This window comes from Daphnia carinata, chromosome 1 (genome assembly GCF_022539665.2).
Source record: "Daphnia carinata strain CSIRO-1 chromosome 1, CSIRO_AGI_Dcar_HiC_V3, whole genome shotgun sequence".
NCBI classification, from domain to species: Eukaryota; Metazoa; Arthropoda; class Branchiopoda; order Diplostraca; family Daphniidae; genus Daphnia; species Daphnia carinata.
The window spans coordinates 1,988,283-2,004,831 of NC_081331.1; the positions used below are offsets into that span (position 1 = coordinate 1,988,283).

General features: G+C 42.8%; 1 protein-coding gene across 13 annotated transcripts in view; it reads left to right on the forward strand.

Annotated features, from left to right (window-relative positions):
- The window catches only part of LOC130692515 (dual 3',5'-cyclic-AMP and -GMP phosphodiesterase 11-like), a 56,833-nt gene extending 40,805 nt beyond the window's left edge, over positions 1–16,028 (forward strand). For 7 of the 13 annotated variants that reach the window (XM_057515633.1, XM_057515628.1, XM_057515627.2 and 4 more), the window contains 18 exons: positions 7,914–8,316; positions 10,295–10,730; positions 11,076–11,300; positions 11,429–11,680; positions 12,115–12,225; positions 12,345–12,445; positions 12,687–12,750; positions 12,837–12,971; positions 13,038–13,138; positions 13,253–13,352; positions 13,883–13,969; positions 14,081–14,248; positions 14,354–14,463; positions 14,534–14,621; positions 14,694–14,794; positions 15,232–15,448; positions 15,514–15,597; positions 15,673–16,028. In XM_057515633.1, the coding sequence (XP_057371616.1) occupies positions 7,914–8,316; positions 10,295–10,730; positions 11,076–11,300; positions 11,429–11,680; positions 12,115–12,225; positions 12,345–12,445; positions 12,687–12,750; positions 12,837–12,971; positions 13,038–13,138; positions 13,253–13,352; positions 13,883–13,969; positions 14,081–14,248; positions 14,354–14,463; positions 14,534–14,621; positions 14,694–14,794; positions 15,232–15,448; positions 15,514–15,597; positions 15,673–15,885 (2,996 nt within the window). In that variant the 3' untranslated portion in view covers positions 15,886–16,028. Of the gene's footprint in view, positions 1–7,913; positions 8,317–10,294; positions 10,731–11,075; positions 11,301–11,428; positions 11,681–12,114; positions 12,226–12,344; positions 12,446–12,686; positions 12,751–12,836; positions 12,972–13,037; positions 13,139–13,252; positions 13,353–13,882; positions 13,970–14,080; positions 14,249–14,353; positions 14,464–14,533; positions 14,622–14,693; positions 14,795–14,919; positions 15,179–15,231; positions 15,449–15,513; positions 15,598–15,672 lie in introns of those variants that run through there. The other 6 variants (XM_057515631.2, XM_057515636.2, XM_057515629.2 and 3 more) reach the window with 2 other exon arrangements.
- The last annotated feature ends 521 nt before the right edge of the window (positions 16,029–16,549 follow it).

The window sequence follows — 16,549 nt, forward strand, 5'->3', positions numbered from 1 at the left end:
TCTGTTGTCCTTTTTATTCTGTCACGCTCTCACTCGCTTTTATCTCGCAACTATCGCAGTCGTTTCAGTCAAGGTCCGCCCCGTCATCCTATCCGACGTCGCATTTCATTTTCTTTTTACTGCTGAATGACTCGACAAACAGCTACAATTACCGATTCGACGCTTTATACGATTCTTAAATTCCCTCCTATTATTCGCCTTTGTGCTATTCACTTCCATGTTGCCTCAGTCACGCTCGAAATGGATATCGTATCGCGCATTTTGATTTGTTATAGTGGCTGCGGAGATCCGAAGCCGGGCCGATCCCCATCGCCTACCATCACCTCAATGGAATGTGTTGATTGTAAGAGCTTTTCCTCTTTTTCATTCGCTTTCCGTTTCTAGTACGAAATGCGTGTAGCAAAAGGACGGAAGCCAACAGAAGGATTGTTTCAAGTGTTTCTTTTTCTCAACAAAAGTCATAGAATAAACAATAGAATTCCCCTGATAGCAGAAGGTTATAGGCTGAATTTCAGCGTCCCTCTCCTGTTATCGGCTGCGGGAAATCTCGGGACCCCACACTGACTAAACGCAAAATAAGAAAGTTTTTTTTTTTTTTCCTTTTTCTTTTTCAAAGTGAGAGATACTTGAGACCCCTTTTTTAAAGCTTTTTACTAGCCTTTTAACTTGGCGTAAACGACATGTTGAGTTTTTCTATCAATTTGAAATGGCTCGACGGCGATGTCGCCGTTGTCTAGGAGACCATCCATCTTAACCGGCTTTAGCTCCGGAGTATTATGGGAGCATTGTAGCGGCACGATACCGCCCGCTACTTGGGATGCTCTGTGTTATATAGAAGGAAAGGGGAAAAATTGCGCGAGCCTCTCAAAATGGGTTTCAAAGGCGAAAGGAGGCAAGGCAAACATAAACGGCCATGGAAAATGAGCAGATAGGGTAGAGGGGAAGAACATCTTCTGCCGTTGTCGATGCAGATGATTGGTGCCGCGCCTGGCACAGCCTTTTTGGCATAGATTTATTGAAAGTGCCGGAACTGAGCAAGAAGCGATCCGCCGTGCAGAAGCGGAAGTCAAAATAAAAGTGAAGGAAATGATGCCAGCGCCGGTCCGTTGGAAACGAAAAACGAAAGGCGAGAGAGAGAGAGAATGATTTTTCAAGCAGGATAACAAAGGCAGAGTTAAAGAGGGAACTAAAGACACCATAACATAGTAGCCATTCGCATTGTAAATATAGTAGACCTTTTGTGTTGAACTGAAAGGCGGAACACCGAGAGGATTACAGACCGTGAAATGTAAAGAAAGGTGGAGACAAAAGTAGTTACGTCAACTATTGTCGGTGATGGCTGATACAGCGAAAGAACAAAAAAATCAGCTGCGGCGAGTTGTCAGAAGTCTTCGATTGTTTTCGTCCTATAATATGCTTTTTCTTCTTTCAACATTAATGTCTTTGAAAAAAAAAAATCAATACCAGCGAGGGGCTATTAATCTGCTATTATTTCTATCCTATTTCTCCGGCCCGTTTTTCAATCCTCTTTCCTCATTCTTTTGGCAACCGAGGATGACATGATTTTCTGATTTGTGTTCATAGGAGCGTCTTTCTACGTCTTTTTTTTTTTTTTAATTATTTTTAATTTATTCCTCCGTTTTGTCCAATTGTCAGCCCACCTGCAGGGGAAAAAAAAATGATATGCGTTTCGTCGTACACTGACATGCACTACGTGACACAAAAGCAACAGCACAAACAATAGAAAAAGATCATCAGATGCAAAAAAAAAAAAAAAAAAAAAAAAAAAAGCGAATACTCTCTAAGCTTTTTTTTCTGGTTTTGCTTTTTTTAACGTTGAAGATGGCGAGAAGCTCGTGAACCATAAAAGTAGTCTTAAGAATGAAAACATCGATTTTGGAATTTTCTCTTCTTCAGTGACTTTCTTCACCACTTTACAGGCTTTTTTGTTTGTTGTTTTTTTTTTTTAATTATGTTTCTTCATGTTTTTTCGGTCAATTTCCTTATTTGCATTGAATTCAATTTCCCGTCCTCGTATGGTTTTTTTTTTGTCTTGGTTTTATAGGTGATGCCTCAATTCGACTCCCTCGTTGTTCCAGGAGAACAACCGGTCGATCCAGAGGGGACCGGTTTAAAATGTTTCTCAATTATTTGATAGATTTGCATATTTTTTTTTCCCCCGCTCAAGTCGTCGAACAAGGCAGTTCGTTCGTTCGCTGGTCGATTAACCCCCAGAAGTTCGTCATTCAAATGTCCAGGATGGAGTTAGTTATACCCGAGTTAATGAGGGATTTGTTGTTGCCCTGACCTAGTTCACTACGCTTCTTCGTGGGCGCGTTTGCATTTCAGACCAACAATCAAGAACAAATCCTCGGCCAGTTTTCAGTTGACTCGCATCTGCGTAGTTCGTGATTGGGATGATTAAATGACTCCAAAGGGGTGCAACGATACCGCCATTTAAAAATCTGCAAAAACCCGCTTGATTAAACAAGCGCAGTTTTCATTTTATTTTAAAAAATCTGGAATAAACGAATGGAAATAATAAAAAGGGAGGCCACAGCAGTGGCTAATGTGGTATGTTATCTTGGGCTTTTTTTTTACACGTGCCTGGAACTCTTTAGCTCTATGTTATCTTCTCCTGCTCTTATTTTCCCTCGCCTATCTGGTTTTCTTCCCCCATCTGAACTTAACAGTCCTTTAGACTAAAGCTCATAGTCCAGAGTTAATCTTTTGTTTATCCATAATTCTTTTTTTTATTATTATTATTACGTATTCTTTTATCGTTCCTTGTGACGCTCATCTTCGTCCGTTCGTATTCCATCCAACTCGCTTGTGCTGATCCCGTGATATAGCATCTGGCAATGGATGGCTGAAGATAGCTCTAGATATTACAGCGCCACGCTATGAACTTGCTCTAAACAGAGCCTTTTTTGTCCTAGCGTCTTTCTTTTTTTTTCTATGACATTCCTTTTAATTTCTTTCTATTCCTATACTTTGCTTTTCCATCTGCTTCTTTGAAATCGTCAGCTTCTGTTCACTACGTTCGTTTTTGTCCGGCTGGTTCACTTTTTTTTTATTTTCCTTCATAACAGCGGCTCACACGACTTCATTCTCGATATTCAGCTCCTCGGCTGTTGGCTGTAGAAAAAGGGGAATTTTAGTACGGTTATCTCGGTTGAACGCGCCCACGCGCTCAATCCAACCCCTTTTTTTTTTCCCTTTATATTTTCGGGTAGGACACCATGTGATTCGGACCGTGCCGCGTTCATTGGCTTCACAATGACTTCAAGTGCTTCGAAAAAAATAGAAAATAGCGTCATTTGATTTTCATCCTGCACGTGGCCAAGCGGCTGTGCTTACGTGACTGGTGTGGGACCTTGTGTGTTTGGCCAAACGGAAAATCATAAGACATTATAAACCTTTGCATTCCGGACCGACAATTTTCAATGGAATTGGTGTATACGATATGCCTGAAGAATTTTGAGTTTCTTTCCATTTGGGAAATGATTTACAGGAACGCCGAAAATGATCTAATGTAAAGACGCTGAAGTTTCACCGAAAATTAAGAGATAAATGTGCTAGATCGCAATGGCGATTGCGCGCGACGATCTGCGAATGCAAATGAACTATCTATGGCGATTTGCATCTTTCGTAGTCCTCAGTATAAAGTGGTAGGATTGGGAGAAAATGCGCTTGACATCACAACACCATTTGTTTTAGGATGGCTGACGTTTGCGGGTCATCAGCGTACTGGTTTTTTTTTTTAGAAAATCCTGTTCGCTTTGGTTGTCGACGTCTTTCGTCAACAGGCGATTCACGTCCATTTGTTAACCCACCAACAAGAACCTCCACGTGTGTCGCAACGAATATTTTATTGCGCGAGGTTAGCAACCATCGGAAGAAAGAACCGGCAAACAAAAGAAGCAAATGCTCTATTAAAAATGTTGCACCCAATCTGGAAACCGCGTCTTTGATCCTCCATTCCAGTCGACTTCTTAATGTACGTCGTCGCCATTTATCGTCGTTGATAGACGCATCGATGTGACAATTGCAATAGGCTTTTCAATATCGTCATTCCCTTTTCTCGATGCAATTGGTGTGCCCGTTGTAACACGTTCCATCGACAAGGAGCTGGAGACTTTTGTCGCCATCAAGTGGGTGTCATTGAGTCCGTTTCTAATAAAGTTGGGCCCTTGAGAGGAAAAATCAGATCGCAATAAGGAGCCACGTAATATCCTTTTAATATCCCTCGTCGATTGCGGCAATGTTCCCACGCTTTTTACAGATTTGGCCTTCTGAGCAATCGCAGGAGATACGTGCGATTTTCGTGTACATAGATTTTCATTTTCGTCGTTACTCGTGTTACACTTTCATGAAATTTAGTGTTTCATTATTTCTTTATTTAAAGGTGCATTTATTCGTGTGTTGTGCCTTTTGGTACGAATACGCAGACGGCCACATGGGCGGTGGAATTCTTTTTTGTTTTTACTTTGTTTGACGGGTACACGAAATTCGAATCTTTTCGTTCTTAACTATGTCCAAGGAAGTTTTAGTTTTCCCACGTTTGTCTCAATCCTTTTCTTTCTTTTTTTTTTTTCGAGGAGAGCTTCTCGTTCTTCGAATAGACTCTTGTCTCATCGAAGTCGTTTGCGGATGGCAGCTGACTAGATTTATAGCGCGTAGGGCGAACGGCTGCGGAATAGCAGAATTAGTTAGCTGAAAAGAAAAATGGATGGACGACGACTTTTGGGCCTGTGGAATGATGGTTCTTTCCCCGACCACTCGTATGCGCATCCATCTTCTCCTTTCGCAGTCGGCTCCTTCAACATGAAAAATGTCAACCTCTTCTGACGAGCCTGAAGCTCTAAAAAAGGAACCGTTTCTGGGCACTTGTATCGGTTTTAAAGATCAAATTCGAGTCATACTCAGCTTTCAACTTTCGCCGACTCGTATGAGGAAAACGTGAAAACAATACGCGATGGCATCTGAGCTGGCCATAATCAAAAACACTTGTAAATCTGGAATGCCGCGTCCCGTTAGAACAGCCTTCACCAAGTCGTCGTTTGTCAGTCTTTCACCCTGTTGTCTCTTTTGTTCTCGAAACAGGAAGTGCATGGTGACACCGGTCTGCGATTTTGCTCTCAGTTGGCCACCAATCAATTAGACAATCGACATTGGAAATGTTTCTCTTTACAGCGTTTAATGTCGAGGCACGGTACTTCCTTTTTTTTTTTTTTTTCCTCGTTCCATCCAAAATGGGGTGATAAAAAAGAATGACGCTTGGTATAACAGATCGGTTATATAGGAAATTGTATTATGTAAGAAAATTGAAACGCCTCGCTTGTTGCTGACGTCCGAATGACGCAACTGAAAGCTGGTCATGGGAAACCGAGCACCATTTCATTGTACTCCAACTTTAGCTTGTCCGCTGGTTTCTCGCTGGAGTGAGCAAGAAAAAAAAAACCTCGGGATTTTTTATTCTCTTTCTAATTTATTCCTTCACACCTGTGTCGTTATTGGCGTCGTGCTCAGCTTGAGGAAAACATGTGATTTCGGTAATCTGGCACCTCACCTACGAGTTGTTGTTTTTCAATAGCAAACAAACTGTCGACAGAGGTGGTGATACTGTGTAAAATAAGCAAAGTGTGGCAAGTTGAAAAAAAAAAGAACTCGTGTCCCCAGGAGGGGAATATGTTCTGTAAACTTCAAGTGTTTGACGCCCACATAGAACCATCATTCACCTGGCGAACTCGACTTGTTGCTCCGTCAATCCAAGCAGTGCTAGCAATCGTTCTCTTGTCGTCTGCCCACTTTTTGAAGTTGGCGGTGAAGTCAAACCGTGTTGATATAAGTTCATTTGCGCTCATATCTTTGGAACTGTAAGAAGCATTTACTTTCTTATCTTTAGTCGTCTTTTTTTTTCTGTATTGTCTCAGGTCGTGTATGTGTATTTTTCTATATGTTATCGTAGTGACACGTTAGGACGAAACAAAGCAATAAACAGCCGCTGCGCAAGATGAAAGGGAAACCCAACCGTAACAGGTGGAAATACCCAACTCACAATTAGTGTAAGAGCGAGAAATCCTCTTTTTGTTGTTCAGGTTTTGAGATTATGAATGTATTGTTATCAAGCGGAGCGGAAGCGCAAACGTAGGAGAGGTGAATGAAGCACCGCTGGACAAGAAGATGCTAGTTTATAAAAGAAGGGACCACCTTCGTAACTAAAGAAGTCAGTCAAGCAAAAGGGTTGAAAAAGTTTTGTTTGTTCATTATCTGGAAAGGAGATCGTGTTCCAGCACCAGTGCCCCGGGAAGAAAAGAATGTAGCCCAATGGGGGGGGGGAGAGAGAGATTGTAAGAAAACAGAATCCGAGAAGTGGAAAAGAATGGAAGGAAAAAGAAGAAAGAAAGGAAAAAAAAAAAGACTTCTTCAAGAAGAGAAGGAGATAGAGAGTCAAGGCCGGTTGAACTCGACGTAATGACGGGACTTTCTTTTGGCCCCAATTGAGGGTGATGACGGTGTACGTCGTATTGCGTGCCGTCGTTCGTCTTCGTCAGCGTTCGGGGTAAACGACACGTCAGAGTAACGATCCGGGAAATCGGTACATACTGGACGAAAACAAAGCTCAGCTTACTGGACAAGAACAGCGATAGAAACGTGACGAGTGATCTCGCATCCCATTGTAGTTCATCTTAATCCAATAATCGTCTGCTGCACGCCGTAATGAGAACACGAGAGCAAATCGCATTCGCTTTGCCATCTTTATAGTCTTTTAATACTCTTAGTAGATTAGAAACGGGTGCGACTGATTTGAAAATGCAAAGCCGACGCCCATTTTTCCTATTATCTAGCTGATGCTGTTACGAATAACGCCACCCTTTGTCGGCCGCCATCTTCGTGCCTATAGCAGGGCAGAAGTGACTAACGAAAAAATAAAGCCCTTTCCACCTTTGTTTCAGTAGAACGCATTTATTCAAAGAGAATGGAAGTAAACGAGCTAGGAACGTTCTTGTGCTAGAGTTGTAGGATTCTTATCCGTCGATCACGCGCTCATTCTTGGCTTTTGTTTTATCTCATTTCTCGTCAAAAAACGCCCGTCTTAATGATCCTCATTCGGTCCCACTTTCGCTGAAGAGGTAACGGGTTACACTGTAAAAAAAAAAAAAAAAAAAAAAAAAAAAAGGGAAGTCTTTTTTACAACTCGATTTTGTGTATGGCCGATTTTCGTCCGTTAACAACATCGTTTCTGTTGTACAAAAGCGTAAATTCCAATTATCCGGTCTGCCGTGATGGATGGCCATTGGCGAATGCGCTGTCGCCAGGGCGTAATGAATCATAGTCAAGCGTTCCTATTTTAATGAACAAATTGTTGTGCTCCGTTTCGTCGTTTTTTTAGATCGCCCTTTCAGATTTGTTTTACGTCTCTCAAGATGAATAAAATTTGGCATCTTACCATGCATCTGCGTTTCAGTTTTGCAGCCTCACGACCAGCAGCTGAAAAGAAAAATCTTGTAGGACACTACGTGATTGCTAATATTAGACATTCACAAATGGATTTCTGAAAATATCCAGAAGATTTACTTCTGGGGAATTTTTTTTTCTTTCTTTCTCGTACACTGTCAAGAATTGCCAACCGCGAAGGCACTCTGAAAGTTCACGTGCGGCCAGAAAATCGTGTGGATGGCTGTTCCGCTTCCCATTTTTAATTCACGTTGCGATCTCTCTAGATTTTATGGCGTTGCTCCAATCTCATTATGAATTCATGTCTATGCTAGCCAAGAAAGTTTTTGAAGTCGTAGTCGTGTTGAAAAAGAAAACTCTGCAAACTCTTTTAAGAAATGAAATACGAGTCGCCATGGTAGCCGCTAGCCATTTCGTCCTAGAGTGTTAAACATTTTGTATCTCTTTTTAAGCAGGAACAGCAGCTTCACGTGGTGGGGAGGATTCTTCGCTGACGAAAGGGAATTCGGGTGATCATCACGTTGGTTATTCGCGTCCTGCCACTCCGTCAGCGCCCGGGGGGACGAACCTTCAGAATTCAGCAGCAGGCTCTTATTCATCCTTCTGTGGGATCACAGGATCCACTGGATCATCCGCACTGGCTCCGGCAGCGCCTTCCGCTGGCGGGGGTCCTATCGCCGGTCCGACTAGTTACCGCGATCATAACGAACAGTCCGGCAGCGGCGAATGGGACCTGAAAAAATGGAACGAAGAACGCGAACGAGATCGAGAAACGTGGATCAACGATCCGGAATGGCTCCGCGTCGAGTCGTGGATCGACGAACATCCCAATTTTTGTCTCGACTATTTTCTCAGGTCAGTCGCAAACGCATTTCTCTTTCTTTTTGTATGGACGATGATTTTGGTGGTCAGTTCAAGTTTTACAAATGAGATTGCTTCCAGAACAACAAAAGAATGCTATATTTACAATCGGGCTTTGTGTTGACACACGGCCTGATTGAATAACACGGACGACAGTAGGTTTTCCGTCACGTCTCTCTCTGTGTGGTGACCCGCTTCTGTTCGCTCGTCCTTGTACATCCTTGTCGCATACGCAATTCTTTTGCTGCACCATCGTCTGGAACTAGAGCGACATTGGAGCCAAGTAGACAGTCCCGATAGTTGTCATGTTTCTTTTTTTTTTTTTTTTTTTTTTCCTCTCGGTCAGTCGGTCGATTGGTCGGCGATGGTCGATGGAAAGGAAATGTGTACTTATGCCAGACACGGACGTCTGTCATGGCGTGAGTTCTTACAACCGTGCGTTATCTGCTTGTTTATCCGCTGATGCGACAAACGTTATTTCTCTTCTTCCACCATGTAGTATTCCTTTTTCTTTTTTAGTCTTTATATTGTTGATTTTTGCCATCGGACGTTTCCGTAAGTAGCTCGCTGGTACGTTCGCCTTCTGCACGAACCCTTTTTGTCCTTTTATTTTAGAGGAAAAGGAAGGAAAAAAAGGGGGAAATGAGAAATGAAACGTGAAATTATTTGCATGGTCTGTGTACTCGGATTATGGCAGCGCTTACCTATACGTTACAGAATTTAAAGAAGGACGAGCGGTGTATTTCCAGTTCACGCAATCTAACCGTGCGCCGGCATGCAAGCGTTGTGTACAATTCATCACTGCCTCGCGATGGATATCGAAAAAGAAAAAAAAGCCAATGCGTCAGAGCTGTGGAAAAAAGAGTTGAAAATAAGATTGCCAACTTGTTGTACTGAATTTCGCAAGCTGGTCTGAGTTATTCAGCGGGCAGACGAGAGCAAAAACTTGTTGCCTTCCATCAAGCGCCTAATGCCGTGTTTTGATATTACCTCGTGACTGTGTTCTCGCGTGCAGTCACTTTGCCGATTAAAGTTCTTTATACCCTTCAGACAAGCCTGATTTGAATCGACGGGAATTTAAGGTGACATGAACGTAAACCAGTGACGGATGAACGAGAACGACATAGCAGCCCCCGAAGGCTGCGTTTTTTTTTAAGATTGGCGCATCAATTCTTGATATCATTTTAGTTATTTGATTATCCCTTCCGATTGGTTGCGAGACGCAAATTCTATTTGCCGAATCCATTTGTCGTTCCCCCCCTTTTTTTTGTCCACGGCTTGATCAATAATAGGTCGGCTTCAGCGGAAGAGAAATAAGGATCGATTCACATGCACTTCCGGTTCCCCTTAGAATAATGCAACGATATTTGAGTGCCATGCTAAATTATTTTGCATCCGCCTGTTCTCTTTATTTCTCTCTCTACACAGTCGGAAGTTGAACACAGGTAGTACCGTAACGTGTTAACGTCACAATAAACTTCGTTTGGCAAATAAACTTTCCTCCGAGCATTTCTCGACAACAACGACGAGAGATTCGTTGGCAGTTTGCGTCTCAATAACTTAAACAAAATATCATCCTACAAGATTTCTGCCTGAAACAATAATAAGCCATTACGAAGGAGATGTCTGCACACGTTTATCGCGCATTTCTGTTTTCTCGCTGTCGGATTTATCGTGAATGATTTCTTCGCTCCTTTCGCAGCGTTGCCTTTAGCCATTGGAAATCAGGAACATAGCCTCGAATTACAAAAAATAAATCTCTGTAAAACCTAATAGCCTTTCACCAAGGATAATCGAAAACGAAGCTAGTCATCGAATTCAAATTCTTTCGTGTTCCTTCCTTTGACAAAAGGGCAACGATTTTTCAATATCTGCCTTTCAATTCCAATTATTCATCTTCTGCGTTGAACCGTTTCGTTTCAATCGAAACGCCCTATCGACAGCTGATTTAATATCTAAAACATATTTGCAGGAAAGCTACTCGGCAGATGGTCGATGCCTGGCTGGTGTCACACTCGCTCCCAAGCGGAGGCGCTGGAGCCGCTTCCGGAGGATCTACCGAAACGGAATCAGGTTCTTCGACGAGTGGTCAGCAACAACAGCCGGGAATCGGCAGCAGTGGCAAAACTAGTTCTGGAATGGCGACACCCGTCCGCAAGATCTCGGCTCACGAATTTGAGCGTGGCGGTCTGCTCCGACCGCTAATTAGCAACGTTGACGGCACGCTGACATTCATCAGCCCGTCGACCAGCGAAGAGACACACGCCCTCATCAACCACAGCATTAAACCTTTCCGGCGGAATCGTCACGAGCTCAAATCACTTGATGAGAAGGAGCTCATTTTCGAGCTCGTCAAAGATATATGTAACGATCTGGACGTACGCAGTCTCTGCCACAAAATCCTGCAGGTAAAATAGAAATCAGAGAAGCTAGGAAACACCTGAGAAACGGTTATTACGTTTGCCACCATCGTTCGAGTGGGATATTTGAACCTATGGTGTGGGTGTATCCCACCGATAGCAAATCATTCCCGGCTCCCTTTATGTTTTTAGTTTAAAAGACGCCGAAAGGTACACATTTTAACGATACGTTTAACAAGCGTACGTGACAGTGTCTGTTCCTTGTTGATTTCTAACATGTTTTTGGCTTTAGAAACGTTTTTGTTTAGCAAGGGCTGCGCTTTTCAAGTTTAATGTAATAATCTAGTGTTGTGTCTTGTCTTTTCTGCTGACTCCTCTCCCGACGACGAGCAGAACGTGAGCATTCTGACGAAAGCCGATCGATGCTCCCTCTTCCTGGTGCAAGGCGAACGAGGATCCGACTCGCGCTGCCTCGTCTCGAAACTTTTCGACGTCTGTTCCCAATCCACTTTGAAGGAAATGGAGAAAAAGGAGGAAATTCGCATCCCGTGGGGATCCGGCATTGTGGGCTACGTAGCTCAAAGTGGCGAGCCAGTCAACATACCTGATGCATACAAAGTACGCCTTTTTGAAATTCCCCATTTTTTTTTACAAGCCTTTATTATACTGATTGTGTTTTCTTTTGGTGTCGCGAGTACGTTTTGATGGTGAATAATGCTTAACTCTTTTGATCTGATGTTACCCAGGACGAACGTTTCAATCACGATGTGGACGTGATGACGGGCTACCATACGCGCTCCATGCTCTGTCTGCCGATCAAAGACTCGAATAACGAGGTCATTGGGGTCGCGCAAGTCATCAACAAACAGGGGGATTACGAAGCCACATTCACGGCGACCGATAGCCGGGTCTTTGCCGGTTATCTCCAGTTTTGCGGCATCGGTCTCAAAAATGCGCAGCTCTACGAGCGCAGCCAATTAGAAATTAAACGCAATCAGGTACGATGACGGCAATGATGATCACGATGCAATCGCCAGTGAGAGAGGGGGTTTTTTATGAGCTTCTATAAATCTTGGACGCTTTATCTTTTGTTTTCGGTGTGCGTGCGCGCAAGCCTCTAACGTGACAAGCCTCTATTGCTTCACCTTATTTGGCCTAAATATTGTGCTAGAATCGTTGTAGATGTGCGTCATTGTTTCCATTGTTAAATGCCGTCGATCCAAAGTGCTTCAAGGGACCTAACTGCTTGTAAATTTTCAAATTAACCTCAAACTATTTTGATAAGGGCGTGCGCCTGTTCTTAGGCCATAAACTTGTGTACGTTCGGTTTGCACGGCTCATCAAATTTTATAGCAAACCCTACAAGTGGATTTATGTGTGTTTAACTAAATTCTTTCTGTTTTTCTTTTCCATTGTCCTTGTGCAATGGCAGGTTTTATTGGATTTAGCCCGCATGATCTTTGAGGAGCAAAGTACGCTGGAGATCATGGTCTACCGCATCTTAACCCACACGCAATCACTAATACAGTGTCAGCGTTGCCAGGTAAATAGATCGATCGGGACCGGCCTTTTCGTCATGAAATGGTCTCGGCCCTCGATTTTAGCTTATCCTAATCTTGCCCTGTTCGATTTCCTCATTATCATTTGCCTTTGTCCATTTAGGTATTACTAGTCCACGAGGCGTCGAAGGGAACCTTTTCCCGTGTATTCGATTTTGAAGCCAGCGATCTTAGCGGAGAGGACCAGGAGGGATCTGGAACTAGGTAATTGATATGTTTGACTGCCCAGCAACGTATTGGCTAGAAACTGCCTAACAGCGAACTCAGAAGTATCCAATTTGTCAGCCCAAATCATGAACTTTTTCTCTTTTCAAAAGTTTCTTCGTTTCAAGTTTCTTTTTTTTTCTTTAATACTTTGTTCACTCGCATATAAGTTTAGTTTTTTTTTTCTTGTCTTTTTCCCGCATTATAATTGCCAACTTTTCTTTTCCTTCTACTCTTCTAGTCCAAACGAAAGTCGATTCCCGATTAACGTGGGCATCACCAGTTACGTCGCAACGACGGCAGAGGTACACCATTTAAAGAGAAAACGAATACTCGACGACCAAACTCGAGATTGAATGTTGATTGGCTATCATTTTTTAAAAATCACCAGACAGTGAACATAATCGACGCTTACAAGGACACTCGATTCGATCCTTCGGTCGACGAAGGCACGGATTTCGTCCACAAAACGGTCCTCTGCATGCCCATCAAGAATTCCGACGGTTACACCATCGGAGTCATCCAGGTAAATTAAATGTTTAAAAAAAACGAACGCAATTGTTAGGAACGTAATAAAACTTTTGTTACACAGTTAGTTAACAAATTCAACAACTTGCCGTTCACCAAAAACGATGAGAACTTTGTCGAAGCTTTCTCAATCTTTTGCGGCATGGGCATCAACAACACCAACATGTAATTTGCTTTGCTTCTCTTTTCTATTATTTCCCTTTTTTTCGTGTGTTTTTACGATTGTGTGGCGTGTCAGATTTTTATCGCTGCGTTAACCGTTATGACTTAATTCATCAGGTACGAGAAAGCCATTGTGGCCATGGCCAAACAGCGCGTCACGCTGGAGGTGTTGAGTTACCACGCTACCGCGCCGGCCGAGGATGCCACCAAGTTAAAGGTAAAAAAGAAATCAAACTGACTAGACGACTGGTCCTTGGAACGTGTGCGCAATGAAATTTGTGCTCATTCTCCTAGCGCGCGCCATACTAACAGCTCAAACTTTGGATGAGCGCAAATACGACAAATGTCGTCTCTTCTCGGTTTGTTCGTGGCTATTTGTGGCCGTGAAAACGTGAACATTGTTCCCATCTAGTGTAAGATTCGTGAGAAAATCGGTATTCAAAAAAAGCCGTAAAAAAAGGCCAATTCTGTGTGCTATCACTCGTCAATTTCATGGTTTTCTCTTCGTCTGTACCACTGTGCAAGTCCTGTTCAAAACTTTAAACCCAGACGGCCATTATTGCCTTTTGTGGACGAGTCGTTTGGTGATCGAACGTTCTTAAAGTTATGTCGAGAGATAGACAAACGCGTTATATTGCTGACGGAGTTTCGTCTTTCGTTATTTTTTTGCGCCGACTCGTTTTGTGTCTGTGTCTGTGTGTACGTGCGCAGTTTCGTCTGATTGTTTTGATTGTCTCGCTATTGCAGAAAGCCATCGTCCCGTCGGCAAAAGCGTATCGACTGCACGACTACCGTTTCAACGACTTCAGTCTGGAGGATGAAGAGACTTTGAAGGTGCGTGTACGACTTCATTCCAACAACTCGAAAAGAAATCTTATCATATCGATTGAGGTTTTTTTTTAATTTCTATATTTTCATGTGCTGACACTTCGCTTTTTCCTATAGGCCTGCCTTCGAATGTTTCTCGATTTGGACTTGATTGGGAGATTCCACATTGATTACGAAGTCCTCTGCCGCTGGCTCCTCAGCGTCAAAAAGAACTACCGCAACGTGACGTACCACAATTGGAGGCACGCCTTCAACGTGGCCCAAATGATGTTTGCCATCGTGACGGTAGCATTTTGGTTTCCCTTTTTCGATTTTTATTGCGTTTCTACATGCAAGCGCGTGTTTCCTAACCTATGGATTCGACCAAATGGCATGTTTTTATCATTGCAGGGCACGCAGTGGTGGAAAGTTCTAGGTGAAATCGAAGTTCTTTCGCTCATTATGGCTTGTCTGTGTCACGATCTTGATCACAGAGGAACCAATAATTCCTTCCAAGTCAAGTACGTATCTAGCAAATCGTTTTTTTTTTATTTCGCGAAAATTATTATTTTAATATTTGACTCATTTTAGAGCCTCCTCACCGCTGGCGCAATTGTACACAACATCGACGATGGAGCGTCATCATTTCGACCAATGTCTCATGATTCTGAGCAGCCAAGTAATTCACTTGAGTCATTTATACGTGCACCTAATTTGCAATTTCAATTCTCGTTTGCCTTTCATCATTCAGGGTTGTCAAATATTGAGCAACGTCACTTCTATCGAATACACGAAGATCATCAAAGTCCTCGAGGAAGCCATCCTATCCACCGACTTGGCTGTCTATTTCGGGTGCGTGCACATACATTATTACCTTCCGGTTACGTTCACGATCCCGACGCATGACGTCACCACCGACAGTTACTTGTCCAATGCTATTCTCATAGTCGTGTAATCCAACTGAAATTTTCGTTTAGAAACATACGAGTAGAAAGAGCCGAGGCCAAGCTCTATGCCATCTTTTGTGTTGACGTAACAGAAGCTGTGAAGTCGTATCTTGGCAACGTCGCCCGCCTTACTTTACATACAACAACAAAAACATTGTGGAAAAAGATTTTCACGCAGCAACAGCCTTTCCGATTGCGCCCATTTAAATGAAATCGTCCTTCCTTTACCCAGCCATTCGGCGGGGAGATGATATCAGTCCTTTTTCAATCCCGAACTGCCTATAAACGTGAAATAACGACGAACAATCAACAGCTTTTAAAACTTGTTCTTTATCTTTACAGGAAACGTGGAGCTTTCTTTCAACTGGTTTCATCCCGGTCGTACGATTGGTGGCAGGACAGTCATCGGGAGCTGTTACGCGGCATGATGATGACTGCTTGCGACGTCGCCGCCATCACCAAACCGTGGGAGGTGCAGTGGAAGGTGGCCGATTTGGTAGCCAACGAATTCTTTGAACAGGGAGACATTGAGCGCCGGGAGCTCAACATTACGCCGATTGTAAGAAAATTTTGCTCGTCATTACATTCTTATTTTAGCTAATTGTGTGATTGTTTCATTCTTAGGATATGATGAATCGTGAAAAGAAAGATCAACTACCCGCTATGCAAGTCGGATTTATCGATTCTATTTGCCTACCAGTCTACGACGTAAGCCGCTTTTTCCAGTTGACATAATTTGCGCTTCATTTTGACTCATTTTGTTATCCGTACTCATTATTTCAGGCGTTTTCCGCGGTGGATGAGAAGCTAACTCCTTTACTGGATGGAGTCCATTCGAATCGAAAGAACTGGCAGTCGCTGGCCGATTCCTATAACAAGCGACTACAGGATCAGAAGGAAGCGATGCAAGAGCAAAAAAGGAAACTGGAGCATCAACAATCAGCGGCGCAACAGACACAGCAACGTAATGGCCAAATTAGCCCTGTGGAAGCTTGATGGGAAACAAATTAACCAAGAAAAATGACTTGCTGCCAAACAAAAAACAAAACAAAAAAATTCAAAAAAAAAAAAGAAGAGAAAAGGTTTTTTTGCCTGCCCCTTATGACTTGTAAAAAAAAAAAAAAAGAATTACTTACAAACCAATCGATCATCACTGGCACAACGGGTATTGGAGACTAATATAGCGTCTCGTACTCGCCGAGTCAAATGTACATACGTACTGTATCTCTATTACCAGCTGGCACAATGATACTTCTTCGTCGACATCTAGGCGGAAGTGACGGACCGTTCCGTTGTTTTTGTTTTGCTTTCCTGTCCCTCCCCCTTAATGGGACAAGGACTCGATGGTTTATGGTACTATGGGGCAAACAGAAATATATAAAGTTTACATATATATATATTGAATTTAAAAAAACAAAAAAAAACAAAACAAATTGAAATAAGCAAATCGGGTTTTACCCGACTTGGATACTTATGACGGGCGGAAAAGAAAGGCCAACATGTTGCTACCCATTCCCGTACCCTATACTTTATTTTCATTTGTTCGTTGCGCATTCGTATTTCCTATTGCAATGCATGTGTTATATTTGAAAGAATCCCCCTCACACAATACAGGAAACAAAACGTGAAGGTCTACACATATGTTCCGTTTGAAAGTAAA